The sequence below is a fragment of the Rattus rattus genome, chromosome 13, assembly GCF_011064425.1.
Source record: "Rattus rattus isolate New Zealand chromosome 13, Rrattus_CSIRO_v1, whole genome shotgun sequence".
Taxonomy (NCBI): domain Eukaryota; kingdom Metazoa; phylum Chordata; class Mammalia; order Rodentia; family Muridae; genus Rattus; species Rattus rattus.
In genome coordinates, this window is record NC_046166.1 from 51380675 (window position 1) to 51402871 (window position 22197).

General features: G+C 46.1%; 1 protein-coding gene across 3 annotated transcripts in view; it reads right to left on the reverse strand.

Moving 5' to 3' along the window:
• Positions 1–1366: 1366 nt before the first annotated feature.
• The window catches only part of Mfhas1 (malignant fibrous histiocytoma amplified sequence 1), a 90515-nt gene continuing 69684 nt past the window's right edge, over positions 1367–22197 (reverse strand). For 2 of the 3 annotated variants that reach the window (XM_032919489.1, XM_032919488.1), the window contains 2 exons: positions 16662–16788; positions 1367–4042 (listed from right to left, as the gene is read on the reverse strand). In XM_032919489.1, coding sequence (XP_032775380.1) covers positions 4009–4042; positions 16662–16788 — 161 coding nt within the window. In that variant the 3' untranslated portion in view covers positions 1367–4008. Of the gene's footprint in view, positions 4043–9294; positions 9405–16661; positions 16789–22197 lie in introns of all 3 variants that reach the window. The other variant, XR_004389793.1, reaches the window with a different exon arrangement.

Genomic DNA, 22197 nt, shown 5'->3' on the forward strand with positions numbered 1-22197 from the left:
CTCCTTGCCTATGGTCGCTAAGATGGCTTCGAAGTTCTGTAAACTTGATCCCTACATCAGAAAGCTCTCACTGAGGTGTGGGAGGGGGAGGGGCGACAGCCCTGGGTGGGAGTGGGGGGAACGAATCCTGTGAGAACTGACACACATCTAATTGTCACCACGGACACCTACTTTGCTGTGTGATCTGCTGAGCAAGTTTTAAGAACTCTAAAGTATTTTGATAAACTCCAGGCGCAATCGTTGACATCTGTTCAACCTGTTCTCCCGAGCAGAAGCAGGCAGCCGTGAGGATGGATGTCAGAGCTTGCCTGGGTTCTGCGGTGAAAGCGAGCTACCCCACCAGAAGCGTACCGCTTTTTTCACGGCAGGTGGTTTCAGATATTTTGCCATAGAGGTACATTTGAACCAGGGTATCCAATGCTAAAAGGGAAAGTTCCTTGTCAGAACTTTTTAGAGGAGAAGATTCTGGTCTGGGCTGGCCCTGTTCCTATGTCCCAGGTCCTCTGTGCAGGGCTTAGATTTGTCTGGTTTTCATGCATTTTTCTTTCCACATCTTATCTTCCTTTAAAACAAGCAAGCAAGGAGACAGACAGAGGAACAGAGCTTCTGAGAAGTCCCTCGGGGGCCTGTAATTTCAGCCTTCCAGAATGTTCCTAGACAGTCACATGCTCTGGCAGGACTCCTGTGATGAGCCTTAAAAAGGAAGCCCCGGGAGTGGGAACTTCCAAAGCCACCACACATCAGTAAGCTCCATTTAGAGTCGTAATGGCTCATTGCAAAAAGAACCCCACTTAAGGGGCAGGTGGTATTGGGCTCGGGGCGGTTGAGTGGCGAGACACTTGCCTGGGATGTGCAATGCTCTGGGTTCAGCTCCCAGTCCCAAAAGACAGAGCCAATGTTTCAGAAGCAGAGTTTTGAGAGAGCCTTGGGCCAGGGAGGTGACTCAGTAGGTGAGGGCACCTGGCACAAGCCCTCCTAAGTTTCATCCCTAGGACCTAGTAGATTGAGTGACCCGATGCTCCAAAGATGACCTTTGACTTCCTCATGTGTATTGTGGCATGCACGCCTCCCCCCAAACACACACACACACACACACACACACACACACACACACACACACACACACACACACACACATTCACAAATAAAGTAAATGGAATGAAAAATAACGAAAACAGCGGCTCTTACAGGTTTTTTTCCCTTTGGGGATTCAAGCCCCAACAGATAAAAGCAACTGACTTCTTCCGTCCTCCCAGCCCCGCTCAAGTTTGAGCTAAAATACAAAATTGTTAATCCTTTTAACTGATAAAGTGGAAATAATAACCAAACCAACCCAGAAATAATTAAACTCTGGAGCTACCATGGCTTAACCATTTCATTGTGTTTTTATTGATTTTTTTTTTTTTTTTAATTTCTGCCCTGTTAGGACAATGAACTGGGAAACCACAGTTACAATTCACAGACTGCAGCATGAAAAAACACACACTCCACTGGAATCCTATCAAGCCCTTCCACTTTATTCATTCAAAAGAGTCCAGTGCACACATCAAATATGAGCACTGTTGGGGTTTTTGTTTTGTTTTTTTTTTCTTTGTTTTTGTTTTTCCAAAGAAGGGGGAAACCATTTACTCTGGCAGCACTTCGACAATCCCAGGAAGTGGTTTTGATACCACGAGTTGTAAGAATAGAAACCATAACAAACTTGGAGCGCGTGTGAGAGGCGCGGGGCTCCTTGGGTAGAACGCATTCCTCTTGTGCTTAGCGGATGGGCGGCCCCTCAGCGGCTGGCCGCTGAGTCTTCCCGGGTGTGAAATAAGGAAACAGAATTTCCTACACAGATGCTGAAATTCTTCTTGGGCAGAGGTGTTTCTGTATCTCAGCCCTCTCCCCCACACACTGAGGCAAGTTCTCACCGTTTGCTGGAGCTCTTTCGGGTGCATGACCCTCTGATCGTGCCAACCCTGGCCACAACACATGTGACCGCCAAGGTTCCCTCATCCATGGTGCTTCTCTAGGGTTCGGATAACAACACGTAACATCACTTGTCAGAAAGTAGCAGGCATTCAGAACACGGGCATCTGTGTTTATGAAAATAGCAACCATTTGCAGGGTATGCTCACCCAAGGGGCCTTATTTTTATTTGACATGGCCCTCTGGGGAGTAAGCCCAAAGTCATATAGGACATTGTGAAGCTAGTTGGACTTTGCTGACTTGACAGTTTCAGAACTGTCTGGTGCCAATTAATAAAAAACAAAAACAAAAAACTATTGCCCAATAATTCAGTGGTCTACGAAGCAATAGAAATGCAAACTGTTCGGTTCACACTTGCACACACACACATGAGAACTATGACAGAAGAGATCAACCAGATTCTCACCCATCCTGCAACTGTGTTCTGAAAGGTAAAAGAAATTTTTAAAACTGGACTTGTCGTGTTCAAGTATTCGAAACATAAAAGAGAGACAATCCCCACTAGATTCTGATTTCTGAGAGATTGCCTCCACAGAGCGGCCTCTGGGGGCAGTGAAGTCAACTGAACAGATCCAACACGAATCGGTCTGTAATTTCTCAAGAGCGCAGTGACCTGCTTGCATTTCTCGTAAAGATTTGTGGTGACGGTGTGGGCTGTGGCATTCTAAGAATCAATACTTCAGAATGCAGGCGACAGAGTAAGACCAGCTGACACACCTTTCTTGTGGGGAACAGCCAGTTTTACATGCTTCCTGTCAACACACGGAAGAGGCAGATGTAAACAGAGGCCTTCACATTCTTCAGAGACTGCGTCTCTACTGCAGCAAAGGCTGTTTGGTCCTAACTAGGAGGCCACTGGAGAGCAGTGTGTGGAGTTTGTTTTTCAATATTTACCTCCTAGAGGTTTCAAAACAAGGGTTCTACTAGGACCTTGGCTGCAGACTTCCTCCAAGTGGCTCTGTATGAATAAACAGCCAGTGAGGGATGGAGTTCCGTGAAACGGATGTTCCTCCAGGAAGGCCAATAGTCAGATGGAGAGTTCACAGAGGGCTCTGCTAACTCATGCACACTGTGCTGGGGGTCAGGGAGAGGGGGGTGCATAGCAGTAGAACGGCTACAAGATTTAGAACTGAACTCAGATTATCTCAAGTTGCTCCAAGAATCGGGTTCTCACAGATTCTTCACCTCCTTTGGCCTCTAGGAATACGTCCCTCTGCCCCAGTAGTGGTGATGTGAAGGGACAGAATAGTCATCATTCTACCACCATGTCCAGTGACTAGCAAGCAGGGTGTGCACTGAAAAGATGGGAGGGGACTCTGCCAATGGGCTGAACGCTCCTGGTGGTTATTAGAATTCTAGGAACCAACCTTGCACCTACCCCTGGACGGACTGACAGGGAGAAGCTTTCTCTGTCCTTTTCAGTCAAGCAGGTGGGCCAAAGGGCAACGAAAAGAACCAAAGGTCTGACACTAGAAGCCATCAGCCCCGTCTTGGCACAGTTCTCATGCAGAATATTGCACCCAGTGTTAACTAATGCTAGAAGCGCCAAAACTGTATAAATTTAAATGTATTTGCATATTATAAAAATAAAGATTAACATATACATATCTTACACTAGTTACGGGACAGCGGTGAACGTCAGTTGATCCCTCCTTCACATTGAACAGAACTGAAATCTGAGTGCTCTAAATACTGCCGCCTGACCTGGAGCTTTATGGCTCATGTGTACACAGAAGTCACAATCCCTGAGAAGCCTGTTAACTTTTTTTTTTTTTTCCTTTTCTTCAAGTAGCTCTCTCCTTGGAGGATCACAGTTCTGAGGTTCAGGTTGTGAAACATTTGCTCCATGTTTGTTCCCATCTTCCCAGCCCCCTCCAACCCCTCCAAGGGTCCTCTGCAAGCACCCCGATGCGGTGCACGGTTTCACTCTGGGGCCCCAGAAGGCGCTTGGGAGCACGGCAGGCTCGCGAGGGGCAGAAGATGTCCCAGTCGGTCCCATGCTCTGTTAACGCCATGAAAATTCCACAGCCACGAATGTCACTGGTTTCTGTGCTTCTCACCAACGTTCTTCCTAGATGAGAAGACAAAAGTGACAATAGTCTCGATTATAAGGGAAAAGAGAGAGGACATAAAAAGAGTCATCTGCATAGATTTCCATGCCTACTAACATTGTCTATGAGCACGGATGTCAGGCTCCTAATGACCCACCAAGTAAGCAGTCTTCTTAGCAGTTAGATTAGTCAAATGTTTGCTTGTGATGCTAAGCATATGTCAGCCGTAAGCAGGGACCAACACTAATTGCTAGGACCACTTACCAGACTGGAACTTTACAGATGGACAAGCACAGCCTCTAAACACAGACTCACTTCCTCGGTCAACACACATGGGCACGTGAATAACCACTCCCCACCCCAGGCTCAGAAATACTCGCCCCAGCCTGAGCTTATCTGCCTACCATCACTAAGCATGCTTTTATTTAGTGTCCTGAGCGAGGGTGTCAGCCCAAATCCAGGGTGTCTGAGAATGGCCTGAATATACTGTGACATTCCCGGCCAATTAAATAATGGCATTTGCTGGAAACAAAACAGAGCGGAGAAGGTCAGATATCTCTGGCTTTTATTTTGGCTTTCTACAATGCTAGAGGTGAGGCAAGGCACAGGACTATGGTTTGCCCCGCTCCCACTCCATCTCTCTCAACACTGTTTTATTTATTGCCAAGGCCAGCGACTCACTATCCACCTAATAAGCCTTTCAGCGACATACAAGAGGCTTAGTCAGTGTTCTATTACCATCGCCCAAACCAGGAGCCTTCTCATTACTGCATACATACCAGAAATGGCACTTTTCCTTGTAGCACGGTATAGTTCAATTTTTCAATATTTTACCCATCCCATCAGGTCCTGGAGGTGAGGAAGGGGGGAGATGCCCAAGGGTTATGGCATAACTGGGCCTTGTTATAGCACAAGCAAGATTTCAAAGTGTGTTTGATGGGTAGAATCGAGGTCAGCTTTTGGGGGCCTCTGAAGAATTTCACACTTCTTTGGCACTGAGCCATATGAAAATGTGCGAAAACCTAGCAGTATAATAAACTCTTGGCAACAAAGGTTTTGGAACCGTCTCAAATTCCAGCAATAATCCAAAACATCTAGCCGTAAGAGGATGGCCATATGAAAGCATGCATCTTGGGCTGGAGAGATAGCTCAGTGGTTAAGAGAAATGACTGCTCTTCTAGAGGTCCTGAGTTCAAATCCCAGCAATCACATGATGGCTCACAACCATCTGTAATGAGATCTGATGCCCTCTTCTGGTGTGTCTGAAGACAGCTACAGTGTATTTATATATAGTAAATTAATAAATTAAAAAAAAAAAAGCACGTGTCTCATTCAGGCAGTGGCTGCCAGCCCTCGGTTCACGTGGCAGTAACTGCTTTTCCTCAGTTAATATAATGAACTTTCAGAAATGCAGACAGTTGTGCCGGCTGTCTGCTCCCCCGAGCTACACATGGCTCTGAGAAAAACAAGATAGGCTGAGGCTGCTACAGGGGAATTTCCACTATCACGACTTGCAGCATTGCCCAAACTGTGATGGTTCCTGCTAATTGCAGATTCTAGAATCACAGGAGAGAAGGGCCTGGAGGAGGACATCTTGATTTCATTAACTGCGAGAGGAAGACCCGCCCACTGTGGGTGGGACCATTTCCTCCAATGTAAGTAGAGAACTGAGCAACACCAGCGCTGAAAGTTTGACTGTGATTCACCAGCAGCTTTCAGCATTTACTGAGGTCATCTTGACTACATTAACTGAGAGAGGAAGACCCGCCCACTGTGGATGGGACCATTCCCTCCAATGTAAGCAGAGAACTGAGCAACACCAGCGCTGAAAGTTTGACTGTGATTCGCCAGCAGCTTTCAGCATTTACTGCCACCACTACCCTCCATGATGAACTGTATCTTGAACCAGGAGCTACGATAAACCCTTCTCCCTTAAGCTGCTTTTAATCCCATGAGTGTATCACAACAGGAAAAGATACTAGGTCACACCAATCCCTCTCTTCACCCATCAACCTTCTCTACCCTACTGCTTTTCCATCTCGGCGAGTCACCCAGCCCTCTGAGGTCTACCCCCAAATACCACTTCCTGAACCCTCACCTGATACTTCTAACCACTGTTCTCAATGCTATTCATAACCTGTCATCAAATTCCTACTTCAACCTGGCATGCCTTTCTTGTCTGGCTACTTCGATGGTTCCCACTCTGATTCTTGTGGGTTACTTCTACATCCTCGATACCTGCCACAATGCCCACCAGAGGGCAAAGAGTCAACACAGCTACACAAGTGAGCAGTAAGATGGGAAGAAAAGCCACAGATAGAAAGTGGTTGAGATGCTGTGAGCTCCTTCCTATAATAGTATAGAATTAAACAGTAATAAAAACATCAAGGAAACATACAGGACAAAATAATCGATTAGAGTCAGCAATCTTGGCTTCCCTGAAAAGAAGACACATTTCCTTGGCTTTAGGGGCAACGGACTTTCATTGGTAAGGGAGCCAGGGATCCGCTGAGGACTGAGAGCCAGCCAGGGGTCACTGTGGTCAACTGCCCCTCAGTTGAAGGACTATCTCTTAGGTTAGCAGAGAGGGTGCCTATGAAGGGCCTTTTGAGTCACACCTAGGGTTTTGAACTTGAGCCTACAATCACCAGGAAGTTACTCAAGGTTTATGTGACAGGCACTGACATCACAACATAAATATTGGAGAGGGGACTAGAAGCCTCAGTGGTTAAGAGCACTGGTGGCTTTTTCAGAAGAGCCTGGTTTGATTCCTATCACCTATACGATGGCTCTCAGCTGCCTGTATTTTCAGTTCTAAGGAGGCCAGAACCCTCTTTTGGCCTCCCAGGGCACCAGTCACACATGGTACATAGACACACAAGGAGGCAAAGCACACATACACATAAAAGAAAATGAATAAATCCTAGGTTGTTTTTTTTTTATCAGTTTGAAGGATAACATGACTAGATTAGCTAAGGAGTTTCAATTACAGGAATCTTGGTGGATTACAGAGTCAGAGGAAATCACAGAGCTAAAGAAAAGGCTAATACTATGGGGAAATACTCTGGTGACGAACCGTATAGGTGGAAGCTACTGAACCTGACAGATTCCTAGCTCAGCCAGACAGGCACAAGATTCTACCGTCACGTGGGACAGAAATGGAGCAGTGAAGACTTCTGGGAGAAGAAGGGAGTGAACACAGTTCTCCGCCATGAAGCCCACAGGGGCTGGCAGATGGGATACTGTTATATGAGGTAAGGAGAAGAGAAGGTTCCATCTCAGGCTTAGACCTAGAATCTTCCCAGGTTAGAGCACCGGCCCCAACTCTGGATGTGAAAAGAAACGACAGCTTGAAATATTAGGCTATCTGGGCCGAAAGGAAAACCATCGTTTGTATTAATTGTATTTTTTCATTTTCTGTATTTTGAGATTGTATAGAAGGTGGTGATCCTGGTCATCTTGGGGGAACTCAGTTCCTAGAGAGCCTAACGAACTTGCCCACCAGTGCTGTCTTCTACACCCAGACCAGCCAGGTCACGATGAAGATCCCACCCACGCCATCCCCCACTAATCCCACCAGGACCTGGAAATAGACAGCTCACCTCTGCATGCACACCAGCCGATCCTAAACTTGCAAGCCTGCCTCGCCTTATAAATCACAATCAAGGCTGTTGCCACAGCTCCTCCAGCCTGGTCCCGGGAGAAAGCCCATGCTTCTCTTGTGTAGCTCCCCCTCTCTGCAGAGGGTGTCAGCTGGGTGCTGGCCTTTTAGCCTTATTATCCTTTAACGTGGGAACCTACTTTGTTTTAAAATAGACACAGGAATGAGAGCATCCGGCACTGTGAAAACAGCACTGAAGCCTTGGGCTCTGAGGTAAAGGGCATTAGTAGCTGGAGTGTGGGACACGGTGTTCCCTGCTTTGTATAACTTACAGGATTATTAACTAGATCAATGTGTCAGGGGCCTTTACCCTGAGGGATTTTTGTCTCTGTGTTATGGGTATTAGTGAATACAACATGGAAGATAGCACAGTACACCAACATCTCCTTTTTATGAGAACGGGGGTAAACATTGAAGACGCCCATTAAACAAATCTTTATTTATTCTCCCTTGGAGAAGGGGAAAGGGAAACCACTATTCTCACTTATCCACATTTACCTTCTATAGGCAGACTCCTTAATTAATAAGTGTCTAGATAAACCAGGGGGCAGGTTTTTACCATAATACCCACATTGTAGAAATATTTTATTTATAATTTTTACTCTCTAGGCCCTCCAGTGTATACCACATATATTCCTAGTAGAAACAACAGTAGGTAGATCGATTGAGCATTTATTTGCTCTATGTAATTATATTAAATGCTGTGTTTGAAATTACCTCTCTCTCTCTCTCTCTCTCTCTCTCTCTCTCTCTCTCTGTTACTTTTAGAAGGTTTTGCCTACACTTGTCCTCATAAAAAGGAGATAAGGAGATGTTGGTATATTGTGCTCCTTCATGTCATAGCCAGTAATACTTATAACACCCGGACAAGAATCCCTCAGGCTAAAAGCCCCTGACACATTGGTCCATGAGACAACCTCATGTCATAAGCACCTCCACAAATCTGCACTTTACCAACGTCTACCGCCATAGCACTAACGAACAGTGGGGTTTGCTCAGGAGACAGAATTAATTCAAGCACTAAGGCGACAGAGGCAGGAAGATGGCCAAGTGGAGCCTAGCCTTGGCTACACAGCAAAACCGTCTAAAAATAACAGGGCTCTAGGGGAGAGACTGAGAGACTGAGATTCAAGCGAGTGCAGTGGAACCCCAGAACTCAAACAACCTTGAGAAAATTAATCTGAAACACTGTTTTCATGAGGTTGCATGAGGTTGACCAACTTGTCCTCTTCCTGGTGCTACAGCCTGTACAATAATGTAAATTAGTAACACATGTGCGTACACACACACACACACACACACACACACACACACACACACACACACACACGTCTTCCCCGACATGGATCTAAGATTTCTTGACTCATCATCACACTGCCCTAAGTTAAGTGAAGAACGGTGCATTTTGCTGTTTCTCTCTAGCCTGAGCGTCTATCCCAAGCGTGAGTGACTCCCAAGCATGAGTAACTCCAGACAGGTGAAACACAGAGTGCTTGGGCTCTCTGCCCTCCGGACTCTCTTCATTCCCAATCCACCCCACATTGTCCCTCAGTTCTCCAGGGTCTTAGCGCCACACCTATTCAAGAGATTCTCTGATTCCCAGAGACTTACCCTTAAAACTTGGTGCTCCTAAAGTCACAGATTGGGTACAGTAAAAATGGTGGCAGAGGGGAAGAAGCACTATCCTTTCCACTTAATTTTCCAAGAAAGTATGAAGGTACCTGAGCAGAGAGGGGAGAAGTCCGGTATCAATGTAGCTGATGGGAGACTCCACGATTCAAGACACAAGTCTTCCCAGCTGGGAAAAGCAAGCAAGCAGTAGGAGAGCCCCTCCTTACCAAGGACAAAATAAATCAAATGGATGGGAGCTTCCAAACAGGCCACTCCACACTTAGCTGTAAATACCAGATATCTCTCCCCCAACACACACCCTTCTTACGTTTTAAAATTCTGTAGTCAACGGATATGGTCCACTGCGATAAAGCCAAATTCGGGTCATTCCGTTTCTCCTTAAAATATGTTCTCAAACCCACACTCGCTAATCGAGGAGGGCTTTGAAATTTTAGTCTAATTATTTGGTGAGCTGAAGGCCACAATCTTCACCCTACTTATGTATATAAAAGGATATTTCAGTGGTTCTTACGTATCCTTATGTCACTGCAGAGTTTCTTGTGTGAAGCTATCATCATACTTTTTAGAATACTTACAATAGCAAGAAACTGGTATCTAATGGAGCTCTTGCTTGGATGTGAATCCTACTGTATACAGGCAATCATCAAGGCTTTTCAAAAAAAAAAGTTTTGAATGCAAATCTCAACTCTGCCCTCTATTGTTAACGTGAAAATGCTTAGCTTAGCGTTTCCAAGCCAGAAAATGCTGGCTTTTGTTTAGAATACTTTTGTTGATTCTATTTAACACACCATCTGCCAAAATTAGAATGAACTTCTTTACTCTCTGTTAACTCCCTCCTATTCCTACATGACCGAGCACACTGAGGAGGGACCAACTAAGAGAGAGGTCAACTATTAGGAAATAAAACTTAGACAATTCCTCTGTCCTGCATGTTTCCGGATCAGCCCATAAAAGGCACCACACAATGAACATGGGTTTTGTTATGCCAGTATGCTTGGAGGTAAAGTGTTTTGTTTGTCTTTGTTGTTTGTTCTGTTAGTTTGTTTTAGGCTCGTCTGTTTCTGGTCCTTGAAGGAGACTCAATAGCTAACTTGGGGTTAGCAGTCAGTTTCTAAGAGGGTACATGCAGTTCAGTTAGTGAAGGAGGATACTGGTCAGAATTTCTTCAGAAAGAAAAAAGAAACAACTTTCAGCTGCAGGCCACCTAAAAACGACGTGCAGCTGGCCACCTGTCATTTGCCCAGAAGCTCACACACCCTGTGGACTAAAGCAGTAAGTGTCTCAACCTGAAGAGAGACTGCATAGAGCCTGGGATTCACAAACAAACACGTACAAGATACTATAATGTTGGCTAGCTTGCTAATGGGCAGGTAATCACACCAGTTGTGAGTTCATGAGCACAGCGGCCCTCTCTCATCCAGTAGGTATCGTTTTGTTTTGGTTCTCTCCAGTCTCTGGCTCTTAAAATCATTCTGACCCCTTTCCATGATGGCCCCTGAGCACTGCGGACAGGAGTGTGATACAGAAGTCCCATGTAACGGAGCACTCAATGGGTATTTATTCTCTGAACTTTAACTAGATGTGAGACTCTGTATTAATAGCCATCTTCCGCATTGAGATACCTCTCTGATGTAGCATACTAATAGACAGGTATAGTAACATGAATTTAGAGTATAGCTTACTATAGGCTCACCCCTAGGGTCAATGAGCTCCCCAACTGTGAGTTCTTAGCCAGATTTATATAGTACCATAAATATGTTACCTCCTGTGAAATGGACCTTAAATCTAGTCAGAAAGGAGTTGGTAACACCCGGAACAGTTGTACCACTGTTGCTTCCATGAACCTATTCTGCTGTGCTGGTGGTTAATTACAGTTCACAGAGTTCATCAGTGGGTGAGACTGTTGGTAACTTTTCTTCTCCAGAAGCCTATATAGCACCTTCTGGTACTACTGTAGGCTGGGCGGCATCAAGAAGCTTCTTGCTTAGTATGAACTTGATCTTTCCACATCCTATGATCAAAGTGTATGGGGCTTCAGTAATAGGGTTATAACATCAGGTTCAGGTAAATAGCCAAGGGCAAATGGCAATCGCCTGCATTATTTGGGGGCATCATCAAGACTCAATAACTCAAGGGAGCTAGCCTTCATCAGGTACTGGGCTTTTTCTTTGGCATCTCATGGCTTCGAGAAGAACATTATCCCCTGTGTCGGGAAATTTCCATTAAATTCACAGTCCCCTTCCCCTACCTGAAGAGCTACTGGCAGTTGATTGCTTCAATTTTCCTTAAGGAGGGTGGTCCTGGCAGATGCTCTCCACACCCATGAAGCAGCACAAAGTGGACTTAGTGAATTATTTAAAACAAACAAAAGGAAGAGTCTGAAGTTGGGAGGAATTGGGAGGATGGATATGAGAAAAATAACTAGGGAGAGGAATGGGAGATGAACAAAATATGCCTATAAAATTATTGAATGTTACTAGATATTTCTTAAATGTGAAAAAAAAAAGAAATTATCCTTCTATTTTCTCTCTACTGTTCCCAGGGAGCGTCTAGTCAGCCTCCTCCTAGACCTCCATCTTGAGATTCTGCACCCTCAGATTCACCAAACTTCACATTGGAAACATTGTTGCATGGAGCTAGTGTATCTGTACTTTCTCTTGTCATTATTCTCCAAATGATACAATGTAGCAACTAGAGGACTTCAACTAAGTGTCAAAGTAATCTAGAGGTGATTTAAAGTATACAGGGGCATGTGTACTCCTGACATTTATTTAATTAACAAGTTCATTTGCCTTCCCTGCCCCCTCCCCACAAGGCAGGGTCTTATTATGTAGCTCAGGCTGATTTAGAACTCAACATCCTCCTGAGTATCAAGAAAACAGGCAAGTACCAGAGGCCCATCTCATGACATTCTACAAGCACTTGAGTGTTTTCTGATTCTGGTGTCTACAAGAAGATGGCGGCTCTGTTATGATGCCCAAGTAGTTACCAATTCCTTACATCCAGGGATTAGCATATGTGGCTGCTGAGCTGTCAAAAGGCTACAACCAGTAAGTTCTGAAGGAAGCTCCTCCCCTCCCTCTGTGGTACCCTAGTTCTCCTCCATCACCCAGGATCAGGGGGCTATGAGTGATACATGGTGCCAATTTCCTTCATTACATTTGGACTGAACTATTCCAGTAACAAAGGATCTATGAGAACCTATGTCAGAGTCAACAATCTGCTTGACATCAACACACCAGACACCAAAAACCATTCTGGAAGAAGACACTAAACGGCACTGTCAACACAAACTACCTTAGATTAGACACTTAGATTAAAATAAACAAGTAATGGCAATTAGAATCCTATTTCTTCTTGGGGTGATGAAGATGCTTTGAAATAAGACAGGGGCCACATCATTCAACATACACTGAGAATCATCAAGAACTGTATAAACTAGATCTCAACAGAGCTTTAGGGTCATTTGTGACATAATCCATGTCAAGGAAGATTTTGTTGGTTTCTTTTTTGAACCCCTCTGCTGTCAAATGTGTGGTCATCCCATGTCAAATCCTTCACAATCATACAAAATGCAGAAATAACCCTCATTCAAGTAGATTAGCAAAGTGCACTAGATGCCTCCAGGCATCTGCTTCTCCCCTGGTGCAAGAAGGGCAGGCAGAAGAACATCATTGCACCCATTCCTGAAACCTCTTCCCAAAGGAATTCTGGGAGAGAGCTCTTCTACCCACCACCAGGACCAGTCACAGCCATAAGTCACACAGAGGAGCCTTCCTGGAAGACCTACTATGAGCCTCAACCTGAAGACCTACTACTTACTCCTTATTTTGCACCACCTCTCTTCATAGGGAAGAAACATCTGGAAATTTTTTGTACTTTAATTTGTGTGCATGTGCATGCATGCATTCGTGTGTGTGTGTGTGTGTGTGTGTGTGTGTGTGTGTGTGTGCGCGCGCGCGCACGCATGTGCAAAGGTCAGAGAAGACCATAAACTGGAGTTACACACTGTTGTGAGCTGTCCCATATGGGTGCTGGGGACCAAAATTAGATCCTCTCCAAGAGCAGTTGGAATTCTTAACTGCAGAGTCATCTTTACTCTCTCCCCATAGATACACCTTTTTGTTGTTTTTAAATCTGTATGCCTGGAAATTTTTTTCAAATGAGAAATAGAAAAGTTTGGGATCCATAAGAAAGTACCAAATAACAACCATTGATTCTTCTTTTGTTTATAAACTCTACTGCATCATTATTTCACATGTGGCTATAGGGGAAAGGAAACCAGACACATGATGGCTTGGAGAGACTTTTTTCCCAAAGCATTAAAAGATTGACATCAATGACAGAGTAGGGTGTTTCTGGTACCTGGGACTATTGCGATTAGCACTTGCTCTCCCAACACAATGAACAGGATTCCTGGGACTCCTCACCCTCTCTTGATGTGAACAGTAAACGGAATATCATCCTCATCACATGTGGAACAGACAGGAGCATCTGATCATGCTGCTATATGTCCCAGGTTCTGCTTTGCCGTTGGCTTTATACTGGTCCAGCAGAGAAAGGGCAAGAGTCCTGGCTTAAAGGGTATCCTTACAGGGGTGGGGGTCAGAGAGATAAAGTCTAACGCATGTTCTTTAGAACCAGCTGAGTGACTTCTGCGTCTCTTCAAAGATGCATAGGAAGCTACTTTCTCTCCGTACATCCTGATGCATGTGCCCTGTGAGGAAAGTCAAGTCTTGCCCATCTGCCTACATTGTATGGGTTGCTAGAGAGGTAGAGATCACTTCATAGAGAACGACTGAAGCTGGAGCTTAAAGGCAGTGCTTTGGATTGCTGGTCCTGTCTGGACACCAAGCCTCAGCCTTGGGCCAAAACTGTAAGACTCAGTGGCTAAACTCTTTGACTGCTATCTGTGGCTCAGACATTCCAGTGAGCCTAGTCTAGCCTGAATGTTTGTTTTTGTTTAGTGCTCATGACTAGAGTTGTACTGCTTCAGAGTATGAGTTTCTGATTGGATTACAGACACTGACTTTTATTTATCCTGATGGCCATGAGAGCGATCATTTCTCCTTGTCTCCATACTTAAATATAAGTCTTGTCAAGGATGCAAAACTTTCATATTTAGGGAGCGGTCCTTCACCTAGAGCTGAGAAATTATACAGCCAAGAGGTATCCTTGCTATGACAACAGGGGTTCAGTCCCCAGTGGTATTTCCCTCCCGAAACTAGAGAGGTCTAAGCCAACTCTGATGAATTGGGTTCAATTCGAAGCCGGCTGCTCATTTAGATTCAATAATCTGTCAGGGCGAGGCTGATAACATGACTTTTTTCCAGGCTGGTAAACAGGGTCTTACTGTGGTAGAACGAGAAGCCACCCGTGGGAATGACTGATAAACTGGCTCTGTGCTACCAGGGCGTCTGGTCCAAGCAGATATTTAACTCTTGTATCTATTTTGTCTGTTAAACAGCATGGATCCGTATGAAAACAATTGATTAGTGTGTCCAGTGGCTCACGGACATTTACATCAATACAAAGTATGCACTGTGTTCTGTACCCTGCTTCTATAACACCTCTTTATCCCCGTCCTGGTGTATCTGAAAGGCAAGGAGCAGTAGGCACACATTCAGAGAAATTGCAAGGCAGGGCAGTGCCTGGGTTTTGACATGTTCAGGGCAGCGGAAACGCAGGTTAACAAGAGCTTGTGTGGTTCTATCGTGAAATCTGAGAAGCATTTCACGACCCCGATTTCTTAGGGAGACCTCAGTGAGGAATTTTGCTGGGTGCAGGCTAAATAAAAGAGTATCCAGGATCTAGAGTTAGAGAGGCATTTCCCTCAGTGCACTGGGCTAGCCTCCGGCACAGGTATATTGAATAGCTTTTGCTTGATGCCCAATTTGGAGGAAATGGGGGCTTTCCCTTCTACTGCTGACTTCTAACATCACAGAGATCCAGCTGTACAGGAAGCACACACCACAGGAGGGGAACTGCCCCTGTCTGGATGACGCTCCTACCACAAAGCTCTGGCATGTGACCAGACAGCAAGTTCCCGGTGAAGACAGTCCGGTTTTGTCCTCATACCTACATTGTCTGTATGGATGATAGAGAGGTCACAGTTCTCAAGCGCAAATTATCTAAAGCCCTATAATAAGTTGGGGTGTGTGTGTGTCCCCATCCATCCATCTGTCTGTCTGTCTCTCTGTGTGTGTACATGTATGTATGTCTGTGTGTCTCCCTGTGTATTTATGTCTGTGTCTCTCTGTGTGTGTCTGTGTGCATGTCTGTGTCTCTGTGCGATTCTGTCTGTGTGTGTCTGTCTGTCTGTCTGTCCCTCTCTCTGTGTGTGCACATGTATGTATGTCTGTGTGTGAATCTGTCTCTGTGTTTGTATGTCTGTGTCTCTGTGTATGTCTGTGTGCATGTCTGCGTCTCTCTGTGTGTGAATCTGTGTGTGTGTGTGTGTGTGTGTGTGTGTGTGTGTGTGTGTGTGTGTAGAGAAGGAACAAACACTATATGGCCTACAAACCAGGAAGAAAAAGTAAAGCCTGCTGCCTGAGTGCAGCCACCTGACTGGAGCTGTCACCAAGACAATGAATGAGCTTCGAGCCAGAAAGGTCTGTGGCTGCTGCTTTGCCAACTCAGAGTCATTTCATCTCAGTTTAGAAGCAGTCCCTTGCTTTCCAGTGTGATAAAAGCACATAAATAAACCCCTCAAGCCAACAGGATCTATCTCCTGTAGAACGGGTAGCATGCATCCTGTGTGACTATTTGCACGAATGCATTCCCTGTCAGAGCATTTGGGGGGAAGGTTGTAGCCAGCTCACAGGCTTTGCTTTGAATAGAGAATCAGAGGCCCCTGCAAAATCAGATCATTATAGATTTTCTGCAGGCTTTTCTGATTTAATGGTACCCTGCTATCCTTTGAAGTCAAGCCCACTTAATTCTACAATGACAGTTAGGAACTCACTTGGGACAAGAACCAGGTTCTGTTGCACCCTAATACCTTTTCAACAAGGCTCTGCATTAAAGCTACTGGGAGAGGGGCATGTATTTTTGGCTATAAATGCCTGAAATTAGACTAAAAACCAAGAATCTACATATTGCATTTCGAAATGAGTAAACTATGCGGTTTATGAATTATACATCGGATTACATCTGAATAGCATCACTTTCAAAGCAAAGTAAAACACCTCACACAGAGAGAGGAAAGTAAGTTTCTATTTCGCTGCTCGCGATAACTGACTTCTCAAGGTTTACGCACACACCATTGAACTTGGCTTTGGGTTATCACAAGTACAGAGCCAGAGTCTGCAGCAAGGTGCAAGGGCCAGTGGGTTATGGACACTCACTTGGAACAAGGGCTGATCACAGTCGGTGTAGGTGGGTAAACCAAAGCCACATTCACGCGCTCGCTGCCGTTCTTGGGGCAGATGATCTCTGCCACCCCTTCTGGCCTGGGCTGACTCAGCAACTCCCCTGCAAAGAAGAGAGGAAAAACCCATTAGGAAAGAAACCCCAAAGTGCAGGGCTAATTTACACGGAGAAATACGGCACTTTCCAAGGAGTAAGGCACATCTGTGGTGAGGAGGGAGAACTGGGCTCTGATGAAGTCTTCAGACATGGAGACTGAGAACCAACATGGCTGGACTCTAGCTCTCTAGCTCTGGCTGCTGGGATGCTCAGCACGTCGCCACGGAGACAGTTCTCAAGGCATGATGGTGGCAGTGGAAAGGTAGACCCTCCAGACAAAGGAAGCACTGACCAGGATCCTGCTCACCTGCCCACCATTCTCTTCCGACTGATTCCTGAGATCAGCCAGGCAGGGCTACCAATGCAGGGCTCGTAATGAAGGTTTAGGCCTATGGGGTTTCAGCAGAGCTAGCGGTGCTCAAGGCAAAAGCTCTGTGCAAACATGAGGTAGGCTCAAGGTGTTTACATGGTAAACAGCGGGACCAGCATCCCGCAGCAGGAGAATTTCCCGAGTGCTGACTTTAAAGCACGCAGGATTATCTCATGACTAATGTGGGCCTAGTAGAAACAGGTGACAAACTTAATAAATTAACTCAATACCTAAAGGAAATCAGACACTGCACATCGTCTTTCTGCACGGAGATCATTAGCTCCTCGGGAGGAACAGAGACGTCCACTCCATAGCTTCCTCCTTGTCAGTCCCTCATCTGGGAACCTGTCCTTCCTCCTCCCATCCTCAGGCCCAGCCTCAGGCTTTCCTAGTTAGAGTACTCAGCTGTCAGGATCTGGTTCATGGTAGTCCGTGTTTCTGCCTGACAGCCCTGCTTAGACCTAGAAGTGAGCCGCTCAAACCAAGGATACAGAAAGCATACCAAATGGGGGAAAGACCCTGCTGAAATCCATCAGTTTGGACTCCATCAGTTTGGAACCCATCAGTTTGGAATCCATCAGTTTGGATGGTCATTTGACGTTCTAGAGACTCCAGAGTCTAGCTGACATACAATGACGCAAAGTCCTTTTGCTCAAAATCCTGAAGTTTGGACCAGCAAGGTGGCTGGCTCCTCTGTGTTTCACGTCCTTTCAGCAAAAGCCTAATGACCTGAATTCAATCCCTAGAACCCACTCCATAAGGTTGTCCTCTGTTTTCATATACCCACCATGGCATGTGCGACACACACGCACACACACACACACACACACACACACACACACACACACACACACTTTTAAAATTCTGTATTTCCGAACACCTCACCTTCCGCCGAGCTCACGGTGATGGAGCGTGTGCTCACACTGAGGCAGGATCGCGGTGTGAACACCACATCAGTGTTTACCACATCCCACTGAGCGTGTAGCAAATGAAGAATCTGCTGTCTCTCTTAGAAATAGGGTTTCTATTACCGTGGTAACCGCCACCACCGTAAACAAGTCGGAGAGCAAAGGGTTCATTACAGCTTATAGCTCTCAGGTCACATGCCATTGCTAAGGGACATCAGGGCAGGAACTCCAACAGGGAAGGAACCCGGAGGAAGGAGACGTCACGGAGGCCGTGGAGGAGTGTTGCTTACTGGCCTGATCAGCCTACTTTGTACAGCCCTCAGGACCACCAGGCCAGAGCTAACGCTGCCCACAGTGCTGGGTCCCACAGGGAGCTGGGTCTTCCAGATCAATCATTAATCAATAAAACGTACCACAGGATTGCCCAGAGACCAAACTGGTGGGGACATTTTTTTCCCCCAGTTGAGGTTCTCTCTTCCGGAATGACTATGGCTTGGGTCAAGTGGACATAAAACTAGCAAGCTTGGGAATGTTATGAGATGGTCCCAGCAACTGGTGGCAGTCATGGGGGACCCCTCTGCTACCAGACTTCAGTGCCTCCCCAAGGCGGGGACTGCTTCTCTAACCAGGATGCATCTTTCCTGGAGGGACTGCCTAACATCACTATTTTAAAATGAATTTAGGCACTGATGTATTTATACTTTGAGAGGCACATTAATTCCCTGAGCAGAACATTTTTCTGCCTCTTTGCACAAGAACAGAATCTAATTTTAGTCCGCTCACCAAATTCCTGCAAAAATCAAACTATTGCAAGAGTTAATTTAGCACCATTAGCTGGTCCCGTGGATACCTATGTGTCAGAGCTGTGTGTCCTCCAATACCAGTTAGGAGGTGATCAGACACAGAAAGATGCCAGCTACAAACAGAAACATTAAATGGTGTCAAAGGAATATAACCCGAGTAAGAGCAAGGTGGAGCTGAAACCTGGAAGCTAGCCAGTCTAGCATCACTGACACGCCAGATGTCTGTGTTTTAACAGAGTTGCTAAGAGTAGCGAGTCTGAGAAATCCAAGCAGCACACAGTGACTCACAGTACTACCAGGGCCTTGAGAGCAGAGGGCTTTCAGCTGGTCCTAGCCACCCCCTTCCTGGCTCCTCTTTGGTGGTTTTTTTTTAAAATTATTTATTTATTCACTTTACATTCCAATATCAGGCACCCTCTCCTCCCAGTCCTCCCTCTCACAGCTCCTCCTCCCAGTCCTCCCCCTCGAAGCTCCACCTCCCAGTCCTTCCCCTTAAAGTTCCTCCTCCCAGTCCTCCCTCTCACTGCTCCTCCTCCTCTCCCCTCCTCCCCTTCTGGGAGCTGCCACTGGGCCAGGTATAATGCCCTCAGGTAGGTATGTCACTCACTACAGCACTAGGCGCACCTTCTCTCACTGAGACCATAGTGGCCCAGGTAGGGGAACAGGATCTATAGGTAGGCAACAAATAAGGAGGCAGCCCCTGCTCCAGTTGTTGGAGGACCTGCATGAAGACCAAGCTGCACATCTGCTACATATGTGGGCAATAATTGTATTTTTTTTTCATTTAAAGTCCTGAGATCACCCCCAAAGCTGGAACACAGCCTGGGCATCCCTATTCCCCACCCCCACCCCGGAAATTCTCTTCCAGTTGATGGACATACTATACAGTTCTCAGTTTCATCTGCTTTGAGCTACCCGAGAACCCAGATAAGGACTGCAGGTGCCAAGTTCCCTCCCTTGCATGGGTCCCTGGCACCAACCACACACCGCTGTTTTATTGTTGGTGATACTGTAGCCTTTGGTGAGGGCCAGGGCAGTTTCTGCAAGACAGAACTGGAAATAATTCGAATATTTTAAAGCCTTGGCTACCAACTTCTACAGAAGCAGCAGCTTTACCGCCTCTTGACAGAACCAGCAGACAGTTTTGTTTAGAGCTGGGTGCCCCTCAGGTCAGAATGTGATCCCCGGGGTGGCAGGTCTGGTCGGTAGGTGCTGCTGGTCTTCAAAGCTGAGACCTTGAGACATGCCGGTGGGAGTGTAGAACCTCAGTCTTCTCTCTTCCTGCTTCCTGGCTGGAGGTGTGAGTGCTTGCTCTCCCGGGTGCTTCTGCCATGATGTGCTATTCATGCACAAGACCTAAAGTAGTGAGCTGCCCGGTCTTAGACTTGACTCCCAAATCAGAAGCCTAAATAAATTTCCCTTTATTCCGAAGATAGCCCATGGCTCTTTTCCATGACACCAGCTGGACTGGTGGGTTCTCAACCTTCCTAATGCTGCGACCCTTTAATGCAGTTCCTCATGATGTTGTGGTGACACCCCCCTCCCACCGTAAAATTATTTTTGCTGCTACTTTATAACTGTCATTTTGCTACTGTTATGAACCACACTGAGGGGGCTGGAGAGATGGCTCAGTGGTTTAAGAGCACTGACTGCTCTTCCAGAGGTCCCAAGTTCAAATCCCAGCAACTACATGGTGGCTCACAACCATCTGTAATGAGACCTGATGCCCTCTTCTGGTGTGTCTGAAGAGAGCGACAGTGTACTCACATACATTAAATAAATAAATCTTTAAAAAACAGAAAGAATCATACTGAAAATATCTGGGTTTTGGATGGTCTTAGGCAACCCCTGTAATAGGGATGTTCAATCCCCACTGGCCCGGCAGGTTGAGAACAAATGCCTGAGTCAGTCAGCTGCATCAACATGAAGCCGACCACCTCCTTCTCCACAGTCGGCTGTCAGAAACTCATTGACATGGACTGTGAGCAAAAGCTTCCCACTTTCCATAAGAAGCACAATGTAAGCATGCGATTCCGTTATCACATGCAAAACTCTGCATCGACAGAAACAAAAACCTCAAATAAAAACCTTTGATTCTATTACACATCTGTCAACCATAGCAAAGTGAGCTAAAGGGATAACTCCCAGAGTGGGTGAGCACTATAAAGACTTATGTTTACATAGGGCAGTATAGCAACGGATTAAGGGGAAAAAATTACACATAGCCTGGTATAGTTCTGCTTTCTAAAACTTGCTTATGGGGCTGGAGAGATGACTCAGACATTCGTTTAGGGAGTTTCCTGATCAGCCAAAGGACCAGAGTCTGTGTCTCAGCACCCACCCATATCGGGCAGCTCTATACACCTGTAACTCCAGCACCAGGGGACCAACATACCTCTTTACATCTCTGTGGATCAACTCACACACACACACACACACACACACACACACACACACACTCACACACGCACACGCACTACCCACAGCACATAGACAAGCCTGCTTAAAGGAAGTTGGCCCTTATTTCTGACAAAAATTATAGCATTGCTCTATTTATAACATGACGACATGTGACACCATTCTCAAGTGTCATGCTATCGGGGAGCTGCTCTGGAATTACAAGAGAAGCCTTCCACAGCCAGAAGACCATGAGGCTAGCATTTCCATGTAGATCTTGAAGCTTCATCTAATGTGAATCTGGAGTCAATGGGCCCTTGGGGACTACCTGGTCTCAATCATGTATTCATTTCACGTTTGGCTTGGAAGAATGATCGTTCTTCTTTATCTGAGAAAGTATGCACTGGTGGCCATCAGGGAGGACACAGATGTCACCAGCCTCCTGACTGAAGCTTGCTGCCTACTGAGACCACGACGCAGCCTCCTGTGGGCCTCAACCCGGTGAAAGATTGCTTCGTTACTCAGGCTTAAGACTTGTGCCAGGAGACTGACAGCTGACTCCTAACAACTGCTTTTCCCTCAGTCGAAAAACATAACACCAGGTCCTATTAGGACATTTTAAAACATGAACAGGGACCCCAAGGGATGAGTTGGAGAAAGGACTGAAGGAGATGAAGGGGTTTAAACCCCATAGGAAGAACAACAATATCAACCAACCAGACCCTCCAGAGCTTCCAGGGACTAAACTACCAACCAAAGAGTACACACAAGGAGTAATCCATGGTTCCAGCCATGTATGTAGCAGAGGATGACCTTGTTGGACATCAATGGGAAGAGAGGCCCTTGGTCCTGGGAAGGCTCGATGCCCCAGTGTAGGGGAATGCTAGGGTGGGGAGGTGGGAGTGGGTGGATGAGTGGGGGAACACCCTCATAGAAG